Here is a 23,761-nt window from a genome sequence, read left to right as displayed (position 1 = left end):
TCTCTGAGTTTCAGTTTTTTTCATCTCAATGTCACTTCATTGGGTCATTATAACATTACATGTATAAAAAGCATTTGAGAAAGTACTGGAAAATAGTACACTGTCTAATACCATTAGTCTTCTAAATTTTGTTTCTACACATTCCACCAACAAAAAGAGTTCTACAAACAATAATCCTTTAAAGGATGTACTCAGATTGATTTACATACCCTTGTAATGATTTAAAATCCCATTATACAAAATGTACTTTCACTGAGCCTTTCATTAATTTTGATAATGGTCCTGTCTATTGAAACTGCCCTTACTGTTGGAGTTACACCTTGGTAAATCTTACCATGCACATCCCATTTTTCTTTTAAATTATGATTTTGTCCTCCAAAAGCAAATGAAAATATTTTGTCTAAAATTAAGGCTTCCTATGGGTTACACATGTCTTTATTATGGTATTTCTACTTATCAGAATATGCACCATCTCATGATCTCACATTTTAGAGTATAAGGAGCATATTTTTCCTATTTCTTCATAATTCTTAGCCCAATGCTGGCCACAGTCCACAGCTTATTAAGTATGTGCTGATTAACTGATATATAAATTCTCCTTTATCCCTAACCCAGTAAAGCAATCAGCCTTCCCAGTAATGGCCTTGAATGATGACTAAGAAAAGAGCCCATAGTTTAAACACTTCAATGTGGCTGAACTATGAAATCTCAATTGCTAAGACAAAATTCCTTTATATAATGATATTACAACCCCAAGCTTTAATTAATACTTGAAAAATAAGATTATAATAGCAACTATGGCAATCTGGTTGACATGGTAAACAACCTTTCTGCACATAATCAATTTAGTCTCCTAATAGTACTAAACTCAGACTCATAAATGTTTTTGGCTCTTATCCTATCTTATTTTTATAACAGCTATGGATTCAGAAAGCATGCATTTATAAAAGCATCTTGCAGTTATAATTTAGGTTTGCAGATGATACTATATGTGATTTGGCTCTAAAAAGAGATAAATATTCTGGTCTGAGAAGATAACCCACTAAAGCAGAAATCCATTCAAATGCTAAAGTTATTTCATACAAATTTCTTACATTAGCCCATTACCTAGGAAAATTCTATGTCAATATAAAGTATCATACGTCCATCATTTTTATGGTCTAAAGGTAGCAGATAAAATTCTATTGCTATTAAGCAAAGCTTGTATATGTTGGATTTATGTGCTAACAGCCATTCTTGTCTTGTGTTTTTTTCTAATATTTTTCATCATTTCTGATTGCTCCACACAATTATTTTTCTATTCTGATAAATTCAAGTTTTCTTAACATCTTTGTTTCACCTTGTTTACACCTAGCTGTCTTATTGAATTTTGTTCTACTCTCAGAATTGAATTGCCATCTAATATAGCTAAGTCTTTATCCTGTGGAATTCTATAGAACAGGAAAAGAACACAGGTCCCATAAATAGCAAAACAAGATATTTATTTTCCCTGGAATGTAATAATAATATTGTAGAATCCATATAATGCTAAAATTTTCTTTTCTAGTCCTGTTTCCAAAAAGTGGAAAATGTGATATAAATATTGAGCATCAGACAGCTATAGTTTTTGAGATGTCTTACACATCTTATTTCCTAAAGTTAACAAAGTCACAACTGTACTTAAAAATGTAGTAGTTGTTAAAACAAAATTAACTTTGGGTAGACCCATGGTTTAATATATTATACTATGACTAAGAACCTTTGGTAAATTGATATGCTAAGAAGTATATTAGGTAAATATTCTAACTTACATACTATTTTTTTCAACTCTGTATTTAAAATATATAATAGTAAATGCTCATCATCTTTTGAATTGTCTTCCAAAAATGTTATTATTGCTGGGCTATAACTAAGTAATCAAATTTGATTTGTAACTACATTAGTTCATTAGCCTTAACATTTCCAAAACAGTTAAGCTGATGTTAGATCTTGGAATACCAAACAATATTTTGTAATAATTATTACCATTAAACTAGAACGATTAAAGAACAATCATTAGCAGCACTTCAAATTTGTGGGTATTACCTACAAAACCACAAATCAAATTAGCAGATTCTTCATTTATTTTTTATTAGCTGTTAACAGGAGACAGAATTCCCTGTTGTAAGTCAAGATTAGTTGGCATTGGTTTAGAATGTGTCATTGATTGAGTTTATAAAAAAGCATGTGCTAGCTGTTATATCTACTTAATGGGATTTTGCTTTGTAATTTTAAAATGTTTTGCTGAGAACATATTTTATTAGAAATGACAAGCATTTATCACTTAGCAGTATTTTTTTCTCAAATACATTTTGATCTTAGAAAAGGTCAAGTTGAAATAATTCAATTCATTTATGTAAGAATATTAATATGTACATATATATTTATATTATAAATGTAAATGACTACTTCTACACTAAAAATAAGATCAAAGACTAGGAATCTATCTTGTTTTTGGAACTGAACGATCAATAAAGCTATACTGCCTTTTATTCTCCATCCTTAACCAGATTGGACTTTATTTCTACCTTGGTTAGGCTTGTGCACCACATTAAACTAACAAAATTTTTTTCAAAGTATTTAATAAAACTTAGTGGTGCCAACAGCCTTATTTAAATACTGTAGGTTTTGAAAGAGGACAGACATCTTTCAAAATTAACTATGCAATTTGATGAGATATAAATTCATTCTTAAAGACAACTTGGGTTTAGTCTATCTACATAATCTGATTCCATTGCACGATGACAAACTCTTTCACTTGGATCTGACTTCTGGAAACAAGACAACTGCCAAAGGAAAAACAATCCTTAAAAATTAATGTTTTTTAAACTGCTAACAAGGTAGCACAACTCCATTTGACCCAGCAATCCCATTAATGGGTATATATCCAAAGGAATATAAATCATTCTATTATAAAGACACATGCACTCGTATGTTCACTGCAGCACTATTCACAATAGCAAATATATGGAATCAACATATCTTTGATAATGTTTTTTTAGAAACCTTGTATTTGAATCCCGGTGCTTAATTTAAGGTTAAATCTCAGTCACAAAAACAAATTTATGCAATCAATAGACCTATTTAGCATCTACAAAGCTTGTCAGTAATAAAACTCTATGAAGTCAAGATGAAATCTCCTCAAAATTAAAATTCTAAAAAGAAAAATATAAGGCTGTAATTTCATTCCACTTACAAATTAAATGCTTTGCCATTTCTAAAATTTCACATATCTATTGAGCAAATGAAGTACAGTAAGAATTTTATAGAACAAAAAGCTTATGATTGATTTAGAATACTCCTAAGAACATATATACAGAGATGGCATGGATTATTAACTAGTTTTCACCAACTCCACAAATGTTTACCAATTTTCACAATAAATCTACATTTCTAAAGATGGAATTTGGCAATACTCCTTCCTTAGCAAGAATAAAATCAATTTAATTGCATAGGATGAATGTTTTAAATGGAGCTTGGCAGAGTAAGTTATTCTATCAAATCAATGTCAATCCTTTTTAAAAATTCTTTTCCTTATCTTCTGCCTTTTACCACCCAAAAGAACATTATTTATTTATGGTTTGGTAAAAGTCCTGAACAGCAGAATAGATAGAAAAAGACTGCTTTTCAAATAAACCAGTATAGAGTCCTTATTCTTAAGAAAAAGAAAGATAAAATTTTCAAAGAAAATATTCTTAGTCAAACAAAACAGACTGAAGATGTTTTAAGGGCTACCCCTATGAGTTCATTTAACAACATGAAATATACCTTTAACAACACGCAATACACTTCTACATGAATTTACAAGTGCTCTGTACTACAGAAGGGTTCAATAATTGAAATGATTAGAAAACATAATTATAAGGGAAAATACAATCAATAGGGAAAGAATTCCGAGCAAAGGAATAAAGTTCAAGTATGTTAGCCTGGGCACACAGGACCTTTCCAAACCAAGACCATTGGAAACATTCTTTCTTGAACGTGAAAGAATTTGCTACTGGATAACTATCTTTCAGTAAAATAAGTGTCCCAACAAAACACATCTCTATAGTGGAACATTAACATCATAACAAACATAAAATAGATATTAATCAAAACACTATGCCCCCTACACATATCAGAAGATAGATATTGTAATCTCTGCTTTGATTTCATTGTGATATTGACACACTTGACACTATTTATCACTATACTGTAGCAACAAAGGTTGTAAAGACACTGAAAGGCTCTTTCAGGAAAATCTGTTCTCTTTGCCCATCCCCTCCCTTGTTTGTTTTCCCTCACTTTCAGTAGGAGAAATTTCCTATTTAAAGAGCATCTATTCACCATTTGACATATCACATGCCATTAACATACGAATTAACTATTTCAGAACTATATTTATATATTTATTTTGCTTTCCTGAAATTTCTAAATGCCCAATGCTTCAACCAATATAATCATTCATTTTAATATCCTTTGTTATACTGCAGACATTACAGATTCCTTCCCTCACTTCCCTCCCTCCTTCCTTCCTTCCAGAAATTGTTCACAAAATCAAATTTTCTGCTTTGCTTTTGGTGAGCTGAGTGCAACATCCCTTCCTAGGCAAAGAGGGAACAGCCCTCTAAATATCAACTCCCAGTGGAAGAATCACTGCACAACTGGGTACTTCATATTACCACATGAGCATAGTGCCACCATAAAGTGCCAAGAGGAAGAATAAATTGTTCCTTTTTTTCTCTGACCCACTCCTCGGCAACTAGGTATGTAGGCAGAATCTTATTTCTCTCCCCATCACTGTATCAGTGGGACCGAAGGTTTGTTTAATAAGCACGTAAAGTAAAACCAGACTGGAACTACAAAAGGGCTGGATGGCCTTTCCCATGTTGGCATAACAGTGAAGAAGCAGGGTTGGTCATGAAGTCACAATTTAGCAATGGCATTTAAGCAGAAACATTAACTTATATTGTCACAAAACACAATGTACATAAAAGCCACAAAAATATTTTCAGCCAGCCCTGGTAGCCAGGAAATTCTTTTCAGAGGTGTTTCCTTTTTGAGTTTTCCCAATTTGGACTCAGAAATGAAGTTAGAGACCTATTGTGATATTTTAAATATTCCTTTTCCAAATATATAACATGTGATTCAAAATAGAATGCAAGTTTTTAAGCCTGTCTTAAGTAATCTGATAAATGGTGTCCCATCGCTCATTTTATCATGGTCACAACGTATTTAAAATGCATATATGTATAAAAGTAAAAATAAAATATTGACGTAAATAGAATTAAGATCTCTGTGTGTAGAGCATATTGATAACTGGCACCCAAGCAAGGACTGATATTTTGAAAATGGTCTTGTATAAAAGCTATTCCATTCCTTGTATCCTATTTCGTATAAAAAATGATGCACAGACCCACATTCATAAACACACTGAAACACACACACATACACATATAATATAGAACTTACACAATTTCATCATTCTGGAATTCGAGCTCTCCACAGGTGTCCTCAAAATCCTCGCCTCCACCTCTGGCAGTTCCTTCGACGGTTTTATATGGAACAATAACATTTCCTCGAGCTCCAGATGTTCTCAATACTTTCACCTCCATGATGCCAATGCTCTCACTCACGTGAGTCACAGGTTCCTCAAAAGTAAAAATGCCTGCGTGGTCATCATCAAAAATAGTTACAGTGGCAGTGGAGGGAGAGCCGAGGCAAGCAAGTGTAGAAACATGGTTGGCTTCCAGTATGCCATCTTCTGAAGCTTCGGAAGATACTTTGACATTGCTGAGATGCACAAGGAAATTTTCATCCTCCTCAAAGATATCATCATCAATGATACCCACTCTAATTTCCTTCTGGGTCTCACCAGGCTTAAACACCACAGTTCCTTCAGTAAATTCATAATCAGACCCAGCATTTGCTGTGCCATCCTCCGTTCTGAAGTCAACAAACACAGTGTTGGTCAAATCACCACCTCTGCGGATAATAGTAAGGGCCACAGTACCACAGTTCTCCAGACACTGATATGTCCCTTGTTCAAAGAAGATCTTACTAACAGGGTCGTTTTCAGCCACTTCAGTGTTGACCTCATGCATGCTGACAGCCTTCCTTGCTTGGTCAGCTGCATGCCTTTTTAAAATGTTGCCAGCTCCTGTCATCAGGCGAGTAGCTTGAATGCGGTAAAATGCTCTACTTTTTTGCTGCTGACTTAGGACTTGGTAGTTAGCTAATTCTATTAATTGCTCTATTTCTTTCTCTGGATGTTTCTGCTTAAGTTCCTTCAGAATCCTAGCCATTTCTCGCCTAGCTTCTTCATCATCTTGGTCCCTCTCATCCACCTCCAGAACCAGAGCACCATCTAAGAAATTGTCAACATGAGAATTGACCACTTTCCCATCCATTTCAATCTCAGTCTTGGAAGATGGCCTGTCTCCTTCATGTTCAATAATCATGCCCCTTTGCTTGCCAGCTCGATACCTCTTGTAAACATACTTATAAAAGAGAAGCCTCCTATCCGCTACCCAAGCGAACACAACACAGATGGGAAAGAAGAAGAAAGTAAGCAAACCTTCCCAGACCTCCACAACGCCAGGAGAGATGACAGACAAAATAATGTAAAGCCAGGTGTAGGCAAAGATGCTCCAGGCTGCCGTCACGAAGAACACACGCAAATGCTTAATCTTCCTTGTCTCTCCATCAGGGACCACGTAAACACAGAGCGCAATAATGATGAACATATTGAACGCAGCACTTCCCACAATGGTGCTAGGACCGAGGTCTCCTGCAGTGAAGTTATGGCCACACACTTCAATTACTGAAAGGAGGATCTCGGGAGCAGAAGATCCCAGGGCCATCAAGGTCAGGTTGGAAACTGTCTCGTTCCAGATCCTCACAGTTGTCTTGGTGGTCTCTCCATTGGGTTTCTTTATGGTTATTTCTTTTTCTTGAGATGTGATGACTTCTATAGAGGACATGAACCGATCAGCTATGATAGAGACTCCAAGAAACATGTAGACCATGGCCACAAAATACACAGTAGCTCTAGCAATTTTGTCCCCAAAAGAAGGGTCTTGGGGCTCCCAGATGGGCAAAATCACCCCTTTCTTACAGTAATATGAGCCAGTACATTCACCAGTTTCATTTCCTTCTCCTTCCATTTCTGTCTCCGCAATTACGCGGTCCACATGGGAAAATAAGAGAGCCAGGATAACTAACAGATGTAATCCCATTGAAAAGGTGGGTGAAAGACTTAATCGCAGCATGTTGTACATGACACTTCCAACTGTTGCAACCTACTGGTAAAAATAAGATGGGGAGAGGGTGGAAAGAAAGTCATGTCATTAGAGCTGCATCCAAAGCATTACTAATTACTTATTTTTATTACTCTTACCAAAATTGGTTTATATTTCACCGTCAAAAATCTATAGTGAGTAATTGTTTTAAGACTCCTTCAGTGACTAAACAATCCTTTGTAAAGTTTACAACTCAATCTTCCCATGAATTTACTACATGTAGTACCCATTCACTGAGCAGGATACACAATTAAGTTATTGGAAAGGAAAAGTTCAATTAATACAGCCTTCCTTATTAAACACATATTTATGTATGCTAATAGCCAAAAAACACAGGACTTTCAAAGCATTAAATAATTTCCTCCTCTTTACTAAAGCACACTTTCTTCTAAATTTTTGTTAGTACATCATCTTCCAGAAACAGTTTCCTTGCCAAAAGCACCTTATTATGATTGATGCTTTGAAAATCAGACTGAAAAAAAATCCCACCAACACAAGGCCTGGTGATTATCCTAAATGCCAGAAAGCATCTTACATGGTATTTCATGAAATCCTGCCCTCTTGCTCCACATTTACATGGAAACAGAAAACTTCATGCTTGCCTGAAATCAAACCTCAATGGCATTTCTTCTTGAGGAGAAAAAAATTGTTGCAATATTTCTGCACACTAAGTACAGTTTTTAAAAGCATGTTTTGATGAGAGCACATTTCCTCTCAGTTTTCAGCCAGCCCAGGTCTCCTGATACATTAGCAGCTGCGCATCTGGTTCTTGAAGCACAGTTCTTCACATCTGGGTACAGAGCCTGCTTTTCTGCAGGCTGGAAAGGGAGATAACCAGGCCAAGGCCTAGTTGTGGGTAAGAGTCTGGAAGGCTGTGGAATCAGTATCAGCAGCCTTAAAATGTTCCTTCTCAGTGTTGATGTCATACTTTCCATGGTCATTCTAAAATACATATTAGTTCTGTAGAGGGTTCAAGTGACCAAAAAATGTAGGACCAATAATTCCATTTAAATTAGCTCATGTGGCATGACAACAGTGACCACAAAACATACACATGATGAAAGGCTGTAGGCAATGAGGGCCATGGCAACAGAGTCAGTGAGTAGCACACAAAGCTTGGTAGGCATAGCGGCGGACTCAGCCACCACAGCCCTAAGGTCACCCACCAGCTCAAGCAAAACTCAGACCTTACATCCCCTCTGCTTCCAGAATCTGGGACAGGGGTGAGGGGAAACTGAAGTAGAGGAAGGTCTGCTCCAAGTCAGGGTAACTCTCTTCCAGATCTTGCAGGAGGGACCAGTTATGACATCAGATAAAGCAGCAATAGGAAGAATCCCTGAGTCAGAATATACCCTTATGGCCGGGAAAAAGTTAAAAGAGGAGCTGGATTAGAGGCTTTCATAGCTTCAGGCTGGCCAAGAGCCACCCCACGTTCGCCTACACTCTCTGGCTCATGTTTGCTGCTAATGGCTTATACTGAAAACTGCACCAGGGCCCAAGAGAACACCCCTGCCTAGCACATTCTGGCAGACCCTCAGAGATCCCACCATACCGTAAAGCCCTTTATAGCTCATCACTACAGGGAGATAAGCTTCTTTGATATTTTTCCCATACTAAAGAAACCAGTGAAGGGTTATAGTGGTAGAATTTGAAACTAAGTAAAAGGCTGAAAAATAGAAGCAGCATATTTTCAAAATATGCAAAAGTTCATTGTCAGTATGTCTGCTTGTTCAGTCTTTGAAAGGCTTTGGAATTTCTGCTTGAAACAGGGTGAGATTTAACCATCCTGCAAGAATGGTGAAAAATCTAGTTCCAACTCTCTTGTGCATCCATTTCATCCACAAATATTTATGCATGCTTCATGTGTATTTCAGAAAGACTTGCTAGGCTATCTTCTAGATCCTGAGAATTTACCAGTGAATGAAACAGAGTATCTGTCCTCACAGAGCTTATATTCTAATGGGGAGGAAACTAAGAAATATAAATATCAGAAGGTTAAAATGTCCTACAGTACATGTGTATGTAGAGCAATCTAAAGAGGACAAGGAGTATGTGAGTGTGTGTGTTAGTGTGTATACACATGGCATGCTTGATTTTATACTAGATGGTTAAGAAAGGAATCTCTGATAAGGTGACACTTGAGCAAAGTCCTGAAGGACATAAAAGTTCAAGTCTTGCTTATATCTGTAGGAAGAGAATTCCTAGCAAGTGCAAACGTCCTGATGGGAATCATACTTGTCCCAGTCCAGAACCACAGAAAACCAATGTAGCAAGAGGACAATGTACCAAGCGGCAGGGCTCAGGAGTGGGAATGGATCATGGAACACTGAGTTGTCATGAGTCATGGGCTTTGGTGGGGTGGAAGATGAGAATCGCTGGGTGGTTCTAATCAGAGGGTGATATGATCTGATTTTTCTTTTACAAGGATCTCCCTGCTGGTTCAATATAAAGAGACTAAAGGGACAAGGTTGGAAACAAAGAGATCAGCTTTTGCCTACTACATAAAATCTAATTTATAAGTGATCCCAATACTTGGCAGGCATACAAAATGATACAGAAGACATCTAACATTTAAAATGGTGAAAGAAAAATTTGTAGTGATCCTTTTGGAAGATTTGCAACTTAAAACATCTTGGGAACCTGCAAGAATCAGAAAGGTGAAATATTTGTAATAAAAAGTAGTACTGAACATAGAGCATGAATACTGAAGACAGATTCAAATCTGTGTCTGTCTCCAAGACTGATATAGTTAACCACTCCCTTCAAATTACTGCCAAATCACATCATTCCATTCTTCACATTTCAGCCAAAATGAAATTCCTAAAGTGCAGATCTGACACTCTTTACTTCCCTTAAAAATTTTCATTGGTGGTCTGCTTCCCTGAGGCCAAAGCCCAAACCCTTCAAAAGGCTGTGTAAGACCTTTTATGATCTGGCCTCTGAGCTCCAGAATATGGAAATTATTCCTATTCCCTGAGCAAGACAACCCTGAACAAGACAACACTTTCTTATATCTAGGTCTCTGAAGATTATCCTGTGTTCAAAACTATTTTGCTTTTTCCTTCTTAGAAGCAAATTTCAAAAGAGCTAAACACCGAATTATAACCAGTTTCCTGAGAGAATACTAGATTCCATTCTTAAACATAGACAGCATGCTAAACTCTCTGTATGTATTGATTATGTTTAATATTTACATTAGCCAGCATTGCTATGTTACAAAACTCCTAGTGTTGCTATTTCCATTACAGTCCATGAGAACAGCACCTCTGGAGCTGTGCAATGCACAGTGCCCTAACAATAATCCTAAACAGGAGATATTATTAGCCTATCTGAGGGTTGGATAACTGAGGCTTAGATTGGTTAAGTACTTGCTGAAAGTCATACAGACAGTAAACCCCTCAACTAAGACTCAACCCCTGGTCTTCTTCAAAGACTGATATAATTTACTGCTCCATTATATCATCCCTGAAAGGGTGTGAATCAATCTTTGAGAAATATTGCGGTTGGCTTGGACTAGCCCATTGGAAAACCTCTTGGCTTCTGTGCGTGGTTAGGAGGGTCTAGTTAGCAAACGTCTTACGAAAGGTTTCCAGTAGGCTGGCTTTTGTCTTATGGATTAGACTGAAACAGACAAGCATCAATAACTGTGATGCAACATGAGGGCTAACATGTTCCCAGAGACAGCTGCCCTTCAATCTGGTCTTTTAGCAATTGCCTGGCAACCTCTTCCTGCATACACTGTCAGGGCAATCTCCTAGGCCAGCCAAGAAAAAGACCTGCCCTTTACCCCTTCCCTAGTCCACATCCCACAGTATGTTCTTAGCCAAAAGGGCACCAGATGTCTAAAGGTGGGCAGATCAGTAAAAATCCATCATCATTATCAGAGAAAAAGGAACAGGGCTTCTGGTATTAACTAAAAAAATCACAATTATATTCAAATGAGGGCAGCATTATAATTTGTGAAATCAGTGGACACTTACTGGCAATGAAGCACCGGAAAATAACTCTCTGGACTTGAGTTTTTATTAAATTAATACCAAATCCAAATGGTCATGAAGATATGGAATAGGTGCTATCTAACTGTGAGTTCTTTCTTCATCTTTTTGACTCCTTTCTTTCAGAGTCTTTCCTGTAACATCAGAATTAACCTAGTTTTACTTAACTCTCCCCATTTTCCTTCAAATATACATCTCCATCCAAATTAAGCAGAAAGATAAGAATAGAGGTTGTGGATATGCCGATTTGCTGCCTGGCTTTCTTACATTCTGCCTTAATTTACCAATACAAATATAGGCTGATTTTTATGGGGGATTCAGATAAACTTGCACAACTATGGCCAGTATTCTCTTAGGAACATCCATTACATTATCCAAATGAGATTTTAGCACAGCATCAAGAATATCCAAAGTATCTTCCGATCACTATTTTAAAACAAAACACACAACCTCATCACCTATAGATCACAGACCTACATGGCACTGACAAAGGATGGTAAAAAGATATCGAGCTGTGAATAGGCCAGCCAGTTGTGTTGGAGGGAGAGGTCACAGCTATAAGGAATAGAAACCCATGTCTGCAAAAGATAGGTCATTATCAAACTGCTTTTGTAAAGGATGAGGAAGAGCTTTTGGAGCAAAGATGCCTGAGTGGTTATGCAGCATAGTGTCCATTACCTGCTGGAAGCTGTAGACAGTTTGGACTACCAAGGAGGACCTGACTCAGAGAAAAGGCACATGCTGGCATTCCTACCAGCCCAATATACTGGACAGTCAGCCTAATGGCATCCTCTTGATTGGCAGCTGGGGTTATTCCAAGGAACTCCTTGATGGCCTTCATCAGGACTTGGAATCCCCTTCTATGTAATTCTTGCTGACTGAAAGCCTCAAAGCTAAGCAATTAATCTGTTTCTAAGGCAACATTAAAGCAACCATAAATCCTATCCACTACCAAGGCAAGCACTTTCAAAGGCTTCTAGACAAAGAGATGATGCCAGAGGATGAAGGCTTTTCTCATTTGACCATCCCATCTGAAGTGAAAATTACTTCCCTGGCTCCAGCCTCAGGCTACCAGACCATGGCCAGACTTCAGGAAAAAAACTCATTTACACAGAGGCTCTCTGTTAATACCTATTTTTACCCTCTAAAGAGAGAATTTTTTCTCTATTTAATACATTGAGACAGGTCCTAAAGGGGATGGGCTATGAGAGTTCACATCATAGGCTGAAGCTTTTCTGTGAAACTCACAAAACAGAAGTCTGGCCCCTGCCTTATGTCAGAAAATACTAACCTAAACTGTTCAGGAAAGAAAGAAACTAGGGAGTAGGCAATGTGATCACAAAAGGAAACAAAGGCTTAGGATACAAAATAATGAACAAGTTGTTGAAAATTCATGAGATGCACTGTTGGTCCTTTCCCCTATTTAATTTTTCCAGATAGCATTTGTTACTTTTTTTTTTTTTTTGAGACAGAGTCTTGCTCTTGTTGCTCAGGCAGGAATGCAATGGCATGATCTCGGCTCACTGCAACCTCCACCTTCCAGATTCGAGCACTTCTCCTGCCTCATCCTCCCGAATAGTTGAGACTGTAGGCACTTGGCACAATGCCCACTTATTTTTCTTTCCAGTATTATTGGTAGAAACAGGGTTTCACCATGTTGGCCAGGCTGGTCTTGAACACCTGACCTCAGGTAATCTGCCCACCTCAGCCTCTCAAAGAGCTAGGATGACAGGTGTGGGCCACTGTGCCTGACCAGCACTTACTACTTTTTACATGCTATACAGTTTATTCAATGGTTCTATTTATTTTCTTTCTTTCTTCAAAAGATACAAACTTTGTAATGGCATGGATTTTTGTTTCTTTTTTTCACTCATGTATTCCCAATTCCTAGAGCAGAGGCTGGCACACAGAAGATGCACAACATCTGCTTATTGAATGAGTAAAGTAACCCTTATAGGGTCATGTGCTGATTCATCAAATCTGTGGTGGTAAATCAGACTCTGGGAAATGGGCCTAGGCATTTGCAGTTTAAAATGTTGTTGTCTATGTGAAATGGTTGCACCCTAACATGAGCAGAGTTAATCAGATTGAAAAGTCAATGTCAGTGTTAGGAAGAGAGGAAAACATGATTCACAAGCAAAGACTCTTGGGCTGGAAAGGCTGATCTCCAGCATAAAGAGAGGACCTGGGCTCTGACTTTTTCCCCCACAACCTGGGTATGTGTCTTCCGATATCAGCCCTGGCTTGCTTATTTTATCTGCTCTGTTAAGAGGGCCCTGACACTTCAGGCATCCTCAAGGAAGTAAATCTTCCTGTTCTTCCAATACAATTAAAAGACATATACTCAAACAACAAAAATCACCTGCATTGTAGAGGACCTACAGAGGGAAAGAATACCAAGCATTCAAATTCAAATATGAATCTGCATGTTAACATGGAAATATGGGTAGAAAAAAGAAAGCTGGAGAAGAGAGTCTTCCAATCAAAAATAAAGACTTCAGAAGGAAGATGCTCTGATAATCTTGGGCTCCATGTGAGGTTAACCAGGTTTGTCCTCCAGTTCATTATGCCAGAACCACAGAGCAGAGTTTAAGGACCCTACTCAAGGAGCACTGATGACAATAATGACTGGAATCACTGACTGAGCATCTACTTGTCCCAAGTACTGTGCTAATTACTTTGTATTCACTGTCCCTGACTTTTCTGACAATACTACCAGGAGATGTTATCATTCCCATTTTACAAATGAGAAAAATAAATGGTTCATAAAAGTAAGCTGGCTGAAGTCATATAGACTTAAGTGACAGAACTAGAATTTTAATTCAGGCACTTTGTGTTAAACCATAATGATTTCCAAAATGGCAGAAACTTTGTTTTCACTATGATAAGTTAAGAATAATGTTTTCTGGGGACAAAGAGCTCTAGATGTAGGTGCTTAACCGCACATGCTGCTGATTCTTCCCACCTGAATCAATGTGTGTAGACTGCATTAGCTCTTCGAGGAGCCTCACATGTTTTCCACTCCAGTCTGATGCCTCCCCACTCCCCAAGTAAGTTTTGTAAGCACTTCTATCCATCACACAGCAAGGGAAAGATGATTCATGTGGAGGATCATCAGCTGATGCCAGAGGTCTGAAATCACTCTAAACTCATGTAGTAAACTTGAGGTTTTTCCATTTGGTCAGGAGAAAAGCAAATGCAGAAAGAAACCCTAGCAGTAAGCAAGCAAACCTAAAATAAAAGAGGGGAATGGGTAATGAATGGAATCCAGAGAGAATGATACAGAATTTTGCCATAACAAGTATGTTAATTAACACTTTGCTCTAATAACAATAATTTGATATGTTTCAAAAAAGAATTTCATTGCAGCTCACAAATTTACTGTCTTGGGGTCAAGATTTTTTTTTTTTTTTTTTTACATCTTAAATTTAAGCTAAGTAATCCAAAGAAATGCAAAACCAACACATTCATTTATGGTTTTATCTATCTGCCAAGGTTTTCGTAGCCATTCATATGTGCCAGACACTGTTTCAAAGATAAGTAAAATATATCTCCAAAGCAGATTGTATTCTAGTAGGGCATTGCCAGTCAAGGAATGAGTCCCTTCTGGGGAAACCAGAACTCTTCCGTTACTAGAGATTCACTGAAGAGAAGACACTTATCCTGGCATTTGAACAGTGGCACTGAGCACTCAAGTGGACTACCTAGTCCCTGGGTTAATGTACCTGAGGTCTTGAATTAATAAACCCAGCATTCTAGAAATCTTGGACTGCTCAGACTATGGTTCCAAAACCAAGAGATCTCAACTGTAATGAGCTCCCAGAGGCCGGGCCTTGCTGCATCTCCCTTGTACTCTGTCAATATTTTAGGGGCCTCCAGCTAGACGATGGTAACTCTTTTAAATAATAACTGTTCACCACTAACCCTGAAGAGAACAGCCTTTCTTTGATGTTTGACCTTACACACTGAAAAAGAATGAGGTCACATACATGCTTTTATATCTAGGTCACCAAAAAAGATTTTCTACCTAAAAATATTTTCCCAATAGCCTGTTGACATCTAATCTTAAAAATCTGTATATATAAGCAAGCCTTTCCTATGTTTCTAGTTGTGGATGGAGGGAAGCCTTCATTTATTCATCAAGCATCTATGGAGTAGCTTCTATGTGCAAAGCACCATAACAGACTCTACAGGGGTTGCAAAGATGATTGACACATGGTCCCTGCACTTAATGAATTTATAGTCTCCAAGCGACAGTTACTCCAATGACCATGAAGAATGTGTAAAATTCCATCAAAGGAAGGGATGGACAGAATGACGATGGCTAAAGCATGTGCAAGGATGTTATAAAAGGAAGAAATGATATGGACAAAGGCACAGAGCAATGATTCTCCAACTTCAGCTCACCTAAGAATCACCTGGGAGACTAATTAAAATGCAGTTAACTAGGCCCTATCATCACATACACTTGAGGCACCCCCAAATTTTAATTTTAACAACAATCCCAGGTGATTGTGATGTAGGTTGCCTTGGACCACACTTTGTGAAGTGTAAGGCAAAAAGGGCAGAACTGAGTAGAAGCATAGAAACGGCACACAGGGTGTGGGACATGTCTAGCAAACAGTCTGGAAGTGCGTGCCTGAAAATCAGAAAATATTGTCTGTTCTAATATCAGTTAGATGTTGATATTAAGTAATAGGTCAGATGTGCGCTCTCTCTCTCAGAGACTGCGTCTTAAGGCAGGACCAATATATGAAGCCCCTTAGTGAATATGTGTCTGGTAGGTGGGGGAGTGGAGGGCAGAGGATGTGGATCTTAACAGGTGATAAGAGGAGCCCCAAAAGAGACTAAAGCACTGGAGGTGATTTATGCAGTTCCTACTTCATGATGTTGCTGCAGGTATTTTGCCTTCTCTAAGAACAAGCAAGCAAGGATTGCTAGGTCACTACATTAGCAGATGACAAACATTCAGGATAAACGAACATCTTCAGAGACCTGTTCAGTTTCTGTACCCGAGTCTTAAGTAGAGGTAGAAAACATTCAGAAACATGAACCCCAAAATGAAGTTTTGGGTGTTGTGGAAAGCTGTACTCTTTAAATAGGTTCTTTAAGGTGCAGCCCCTACTCTCTCCATTTCAACTCAAGAATGAATCTCTGTGGTCACTCTTTCTGCTTTCTAATCTGCCTCCTAGAACTGGAGATGTTTAATATGGAATCCAATGTTCAAGCTGAGTGATAGGCAATCCAGCAAGATTTTTCTCTTTTAAAAAATTCTTTAACAAGGTAAATGCTGGTTTTATGAGCCTGGTGAATTTCATCAGCATTTTTCCTGAGTCACTAGGCTTCATCTTCAAGTAGATAGCATTTCACAAGAGGGAATCCTATCAACTTGAGGTGTGTAAGTCTTTTACATCTTCCAGCATAGTTTCAAATCATAGTCCTTGAAAGAATAAGGTCCTCTCGAGTAGCTGGGATTGTTCTTGAAAAGAGTAAAGTAGGAAGTAAAAAGAAACATTTTAAAAAGACAAGTTGGTGGATGCTCACGTAAGGGTGACTCTGCATCAGTATTCTAGGCTACAATTTTCTAGAATTCCAGTGACAAGGTTCTAATACCGAGAGTATATTTACATAGAACCAATTACACTTAAAAAACGAAAATCAGCTTAGAAAGAAACTAGCCAAATTTTATTATTTAGGGGACTAAAGAGAGCGTCAGCAACATGAGAAAACAACATTTTTACAGAAATCTACTAGAGAAACATACAGCTTTTCTCTACTAGACAGGGCATCTAGTGAATATGTTCTTGAAACCAATCTTACATATCTGTGTTTGAAGAATTATTAAAATTGGCTTAAGTGGTATGGTTTTAATGTTAGTAACTGTGCTGAGGCTGCTATATTATCATTTTTGGTGTAGATGAGGATGACAATAGCTGTGTGTTTACTTATGAAGGTGGTCCTGAAAGAGGCCATTGAAAAAGGTAGAGAAAAAAGTCACTGGAGGAAGAAATGTTATTTAATAATTTAATTACCAAGTGAAGATAACTTCTGTCCATGAAGCCTTTGTTAATGAAAAATTATTTTCATCAATATCAATGATTAATGAGAGAACATTCATTCATTCAACAAATATCAAATGTCTTTTATGTATCTAGCAATGTGTGAGGTATTGGGGCTGTAACCATGAGATAGACAGACATCTACTCCCACCTTATGGAATTTATTTATTTACCTGGGAAGACAGATGGCAGCTGTTCATTAAAACTACTACCTAAAATCCATAATTATATCCATCACATAAACAGAACCAATGACAAAAACTACACGATTATCTCAATAGATGCAGAAAAGACCTTTGATAAAATTCAACATCCCTTCATGCTAAAAACTCTTAATAAACTAGGTATTGATGGAATGGACCTCAAAATAATAAAGGCTATTTATGTGAAACCAATAGTCAATATCATACTGAATGGCAAAAGCTGTAAGCATTCCTTTGAAAACTGGCACAAGACAAGGATGCCCTCTCTTACCACTACTATTAAACATAGTATTGGAAGTTCTGGTCAGGGCAATAAGGCAAGACAATAAAAAAAAAAGGGTATATAAATAGGAAGAGAGGAAGTCAAATTGTCTGTTTGCAATAGACAAAATTCTTATTTAGAAACACCAGTGTCTCAGCCCAAAAATTCCTTAAGCTGATAAGCAATTTCAGTGAAATCTCAGGAAACAAAATCAATGTACAAATATCTGAAGCATTCCTATACATCGGCAATAGAAAAGCAGAGAGCCAAATCATGAATAAACTCCCATTCACAATTGCTACAAAGATAATACAATATCTAGGAATATAGCTTACAAGGGACTTGAGAGACCTCTTCAAGGTGAGCTACAAACCACTGCCCAAGGATATAAGAGAGGATATAAACAAATGGAAAAACAGTCTGTGTTAATGGATAGAAGAATCAATATTGGAAAGCAAGTTATAGATTCAATGCTATTCCCATCATCAATGCTATTCTGTGACTTTCTTCACAGACTTAGAAAAAAACTATTTTAAATTTCATATGAAACCAAAAAAAGAGCCTGTATAGCTAAGACAGACCTAAGCAAAAAGAACAAAGCTGGGGGTATCATGCTACCTGACTTCAAACTATACTACAAGACTACATTAACCAAAACGGCATGGTACTAGTACCAAAACAGACATAGATCAATGGAACAGAATGGAGACCGCATAAATCACACTACACATCTACAACCATCAGATCTATAACAAACCTGACAAAAACCAGTAATGGGAAAAGGATTTCCTATTTAATAAATGGTGCCGGGAAAGCTGGCTAGCCATATGCAGAAAACAGAAACTGAACCCCTTCCTTACACCTAATACAAAAATTAACTCAAGATGGATTCAAGACTTAAATGTAAAACCCCAAATCATAGAAACCCTAGGCAATACCATTCATGACATAGGTATTGGCAAAGACTGCACGACTGTAACACCAAAAGCAACTGCAACAAAAGCCAAAATTGACAAATATGATGTAATTAAACAAAAGCTTCTACACTGCAAAATAAACTAGCATCACAGTGAACAGGCGGCCTACAGAATGGGAGAAAAATTTAGCAGTCTACCCATCTGACAAAGCTCTAATATCCAGAATCTACGAGGAACTTAAATACATTTACAATTAAAAAAACAACTCCATCAAAAGTGAACAAAGGATATGAACAGACTCTTCCCAAAAGAAGTCATTTATGCAGCCAAAAAACATATACAAAAAGAAACTCATCATCACTAATCATTAGAGAAATGCAAATCAAAACCACAGTGAGATACCATCTCATACTAGTCAGAATGGCGATTATTAAAATGTCAGGAAACAACAGATGCTGGTGAGGCTGTGGAGAAATAGCAACACTTTTATACTATTGATGGGATTGTGAATTAGTTCAACTATTGTGGAAGACAGTGTGGCAATTCCTCAAGGATCTAGAACCAGAAATACCATTTGACCCGGCAATCCCATTACAGGGTATAGACTCAAAGAAATAGAAATCTTTCTACTCTAAAAACACATGTACACATATGTTTATTGCAGCACTATTTACAATAGCAAAGACTTGGAACCAACCCAAATGCCCATCAATGATAGACTAGATAAAGAAAATGTGGTACATATACACCATGGAACACTATGCAGCCATAAAAAAGAATGAGATCATGTCTTTTGCAGGGTCATGGATTAAGCTGGAAGCCATGATCCTCAGCAAACTAACACAGGACCGAAAAAGCCAAACACTGCATGTTCTCAGTCATAAGTGGGAGCTGAACAATGAGAACACATGGACACAAGGAGGGGAAAAACACACACTGGGGCCTTTTGAGGGGTGGGGGCACAAGGGGAGGGAGAACATTAGGACAAATACCTAGTGCATGCAGGGCTTAAAACCTGGATGATGGGTTGATATATGCAGCAAATCACCATGGCATATGTATACCTACGTAACAAACCTGTACATTTTGCACTTGTATCTCAGAACTTAAAGTAAAAAATAAATCCATAATTGTTAATTTGAATAAATGCTGTGGAAGTAAAAATGTGACTGTATAAAACTAAGTAACAGAGGACCTCACCTATCAAGGTATTAGAGAAGGTTCAGCTGAAAACTAACATCTAAGCTGAAATTTAGAAGACACTGCAGGAAACTAGCCAAAAGGTTGTTGAATTGTAAAGTCCTAGGTGGACATTTTTGGAATTACCCTTCTCAGTAACAGGATTATTCACAGATCTACCTTCTTCGATATCCTGGTCTATGAGACCATGTTTGGAAGAAACAGAAAGCAGCTTCTGTAATTTATACAAGATTTCTTCTGAGGTCAGAGCCATGTAACTGCAGTTAATTGCATTCTACCACACTTACAGGACCAATGTGGTAGATGGAAGGTTCACTGGTCTAGAGGCTAAAAGAAATGAGTGCTGGCCTGAGCTCCATTGCTAGTCATATGTCCTTGGAGAAGCCATTTTCCCTCTCCTCCTGTCATCTGTAAAACTGGAAAATTCCGCTAACAATCTGCAGCTATGATATTTGAATCCCACACTGGCATTCAAGGTCATCTGTAACATAGCAGCTGCCCATCTGTGTAGGTTTACTAGTCAGTATATCAGCTAGTAGTCAGCTGAGCTACTAAATGAAAATTACCCAAATATGTACATCATGCTTTCTAATGTTTTTATGGTTGTCCTCCATGATCAATCTCAAATGTCAAGTTTCCCTTATAAAACTGCTTTTATTGCTAAGAAAGCCCTTAAACATCATCTAGCCCAGGTATAGCAGCTCATGACTATAATCCCAACACTTTGGGAGTCTGAGGCAGGATTGCTTGAGCCCAGGAGTTCAAGACTAGCATGGACAACATAGTAAGACCCTATCTCTACAAAAATAAAAATTAGCTGGGCACAGTGGCATATGCCTGTGGTCCTGGCTACTCAGGAGGGTGAGGCAGGAGGATTACTTGGGCCTGGGATGTAGAGGCAGCAGTAAGCCATGATCATGCCACTGTACCCTAGCCTGGGTGACAGAGTGAGACCCTGTTTTGAGAAAAATAAAATTTAAAAAGTCATTTGTCTTCCTAGCTCCCACCTTTCCCAGTGAGAAAACTCGGGTCCTGGTAACTGAAAGAGATGTTTCAAAGCCACATATCTCAGAAGTGACAGAGCTAGGCTCTAAAAAAAATTCTGTGAATTTCTGGGTCATTTCTCTTCACACTACACCAACACCAATTGTTAGGATTCCCCAAGCCCTCCGATGTTGCATTCATGTCTTTCATAATCTATACTGCATGTGTCAAGAGTTGGCAAACTATGGTTAACAGGCCAAAGTCAGCCTGCTAAGGCCCACAAAATTTAAATGTTTTACCTCTTAAAATTACTGGAAAATAAAAAATAATAGTTCATGATGTACAAACTATGTGATATTCAAATTTCAGTGTCCATAAATAACATTGATGGAACACAGCCCTACTCATTCATTTATATCTTGTCTATGGCTGCTTTCTTGCTGTAACAGCAGAGTTGATAAATGAGGACAGATCCCATAGTCCACAAAGCCAGAGATATTGACTATCTGGCCATTAAAGTAATCAGTTATCTTATCTTTGTTACACGTCATTATGTGTGTACTCATCTTCCTTTACCTTGCTGTGGCAACCCCTTCACCACACCAATGAGCATAGTCACATAGAGGCACACAGGCAGGAACAAGGCTCTCTCACTATTTCTATCTTTAGTGAGCTAACCATTATTGAGCATCCATGTGTCAGAAAGTATAATACTAATTTATTACTCCTCACAAAAACCACACAAGGCTTTTTACCATTTTTATTCCCATTAATAGATGAAGAAAGTAAGCACAGAGAAGTTTAGCACAATGTCAAATATATCACCTTTTGAATTCAAACAAATGTTATAACTATCACGAATATGTCTGCTGACCTCGGAGAGCTTTAGTTTGAGAATGCTAGGATGGTTCATTTTGTTAGTCAATATCCTCAAACTAGATGAAAAGTCATGGTTCCCTTTCCACCCTGAAGAATCCTTGTTGGACACCTAGGAATTCCTGAGGCCCAAAACACAGAGGCAAATTTCTGGAGGCTTTTTACACAGGGAAAGAAAAAAAAATGTGACTTGGGGGAAATGTTTTCAGAGTCACAGAGCTGGATTCTACTATCTCCTATTTCAGTCTTATAAACTCATTTAATTTCATATGGCCTCCATTTTGCTTATTTGTAAAATACAGAAATAATCACAGAAACAAGCTAGGTGATATCAGATGTGTCTTCCAGTGCTAGAGATGCAACGGAAGGACTGACCAAGAGAAGCTTTTAAAAAGAACTTCTGACAGCTAGCTGCATGTCCAGGGAAGAAAAGCAGACAGGAAGGAGTTAGGGGGAAAGAACCATTCACTGTGCCCAACACCCACTCACAAATTTCAGGTCTGGAGGGCCCACATCCCCAACATTTGAAAGAATGTTTTGGAAGAGTGACTTGAAATTTCTGAGAGGCATTTGATGGGCACCTCTCCAAACTGTCTGATGCCACCCACAGCTGGGGCTCTAACACAGCCCACAGAGGAAGTTTAAGCTTGGGTGTAGAGTAAGCAGTCTGATTCTCTCAACCTGCTGCCAGGATGGGATGCTGCATCAAGCACAGCAGAAAACCAAAGGGAGGCCCTGGGTTCTGAGCGTTAAGGCAAAGCTGAAGAAGTGGGAAGCTAGAGAAGGTCCAGAAGCTCAAGGTTAAAAGCACCAGCATAACCATTTGGGGCTAAACAGATAAATAAAACCACCTTCCCTAGTATAGGAAACAGAATCACCACATTTAATAAAGGCACCAGCTAGCAGGTGGCCTGTCCCTTGCCTCACCTCTGACCACTACAGCCTCTCTCCTCCAAGGCCATGCCAGAAGCTTATCCTAAATTTTGGTTTCAAGTGTAAAATGCATTTGTGCAATGGCTTATGTTGTTATTTGTTCCAGATCCCGTTTCTGTGGTATGGTCCTGACTGGGGCACAGAACAGAATGGAAAAGTCTAGAAACTGCCCTAACATTTCTCCATGGTTGCCCTTGTCATCAGTATGCTGGAGCTCCTTGATATTTCAAAAGTGGCTAGATCATATTTGTTTTCAAAATCCTTTTCACTCTTTGTAAATAAAGATGCCTCCTCCTCCATGAAGCCATGTCCAATGTTCTCTTCTTCCTTTCAACTCCTTCAGCATTTTGCTCAGTTGCAGTGCAGTGATCTTTCTTGCTCAGCCTCGTATTTCAGTATAAATGTTCTAGACCATGACATCCCTGAGAAGAGAGAAGAGTGTAGAGTATGGCTTTTGGAAAGCCTTCCTTCTTAACCATGACTTGTTAGCCCTTGGACAAGTTAATTCATTGAGCCATAGTCTTCATCCTTAAATCAGAATAATGATGCTTCCTTATCCTGCAGGTACTCATAAGCATCACATGAGAAAACATGTGTAAAGCATTCAGACTAGTCCCTGGCACATAAAAAGTGCTTAACAAATGTTACTAACTTTTCATCATTTGCATTCTTTGAAAAGCCAAGCACAGGGCCTTGTGTACACTGAGTGCTCCATAAATATCATGGTTGGGTAAAATAAATTGCTGAATCACTACCTTGTCTGTTTGACTTCTTCTCACATTGGATCCAACCAGGAAATTATTAATTATTCTGACTTCCCATGCAATGATATCAACAAAGTAATTACTCTTTCTGTCTTTTATAAAAAATTAAAATGATCTTTAATATTTACATCTAGTTTCCTAGATCTATTACATGTGTAAGAAGCCATTTGTCTAAATTGGTAGCACACTAGCATTTTCTAGGTTATGGGCTTTAATATATATTGCAAAATGATGCAGTAGAATCCATTTAAGATTTTAAGACATAATTTT

The 23,761-nt window shown here is 37.9% G+C and overlaps 1 protein-coding gene across 17 annotated transcripts in view; it reads right to left on the bottom strand.

Moving 5' to 3' along the window:
• SLC8A1 (solute carrier family 8 member A1) overlaps positions 1-23,761 on the bottom strand; it is a 404,614-nt gene that overhangs the window by 316,833 nt on the left and 64,020 nt on the right. For 14 of the 17 annotated variants that reach the window (XM_008980782.5, XM_035272705.3, XM_002757825.6 and 11 more), the window contains exon 2: positions 5,470-7,301. The exons of 1 other annotated variant lie outside the window; for it this stretch is intronic. In XM_008980782.5, coding sequence (XP_008979030.1) covers positions 5,470-7,277 — 1,808 coding nt within the window. In that variant the 5' untranslated portion in view covers positions 7,278-7,301. The remainder of the gene's footprint in view (positions 1-5,469; positions 7,302-23,761) is intronic. 2 more of the 17 variants (XM_008980783.5, XM_017964372.4) reach the window with 1 other exon arrangement.

The sequence above is a fragment of the Callithrix jacchus genome, chromosome 14, assembly GCF_049354715.1.
Source record: "Callithrix jacchus isolate 240 chromosome 14, calJac240_pri, whole genome shotgun sequence".
NCBI lineage: Eukaryota > Metazoa > Chordata > Mammalia > Primates > Cebidae > Callithrix > Callithrix jacchus.
The sequence above is the reverse complement of the archived record's forward strand: the minus strand, read 5'-3'. Positions and strand labels throughout refer to the sequence as shown.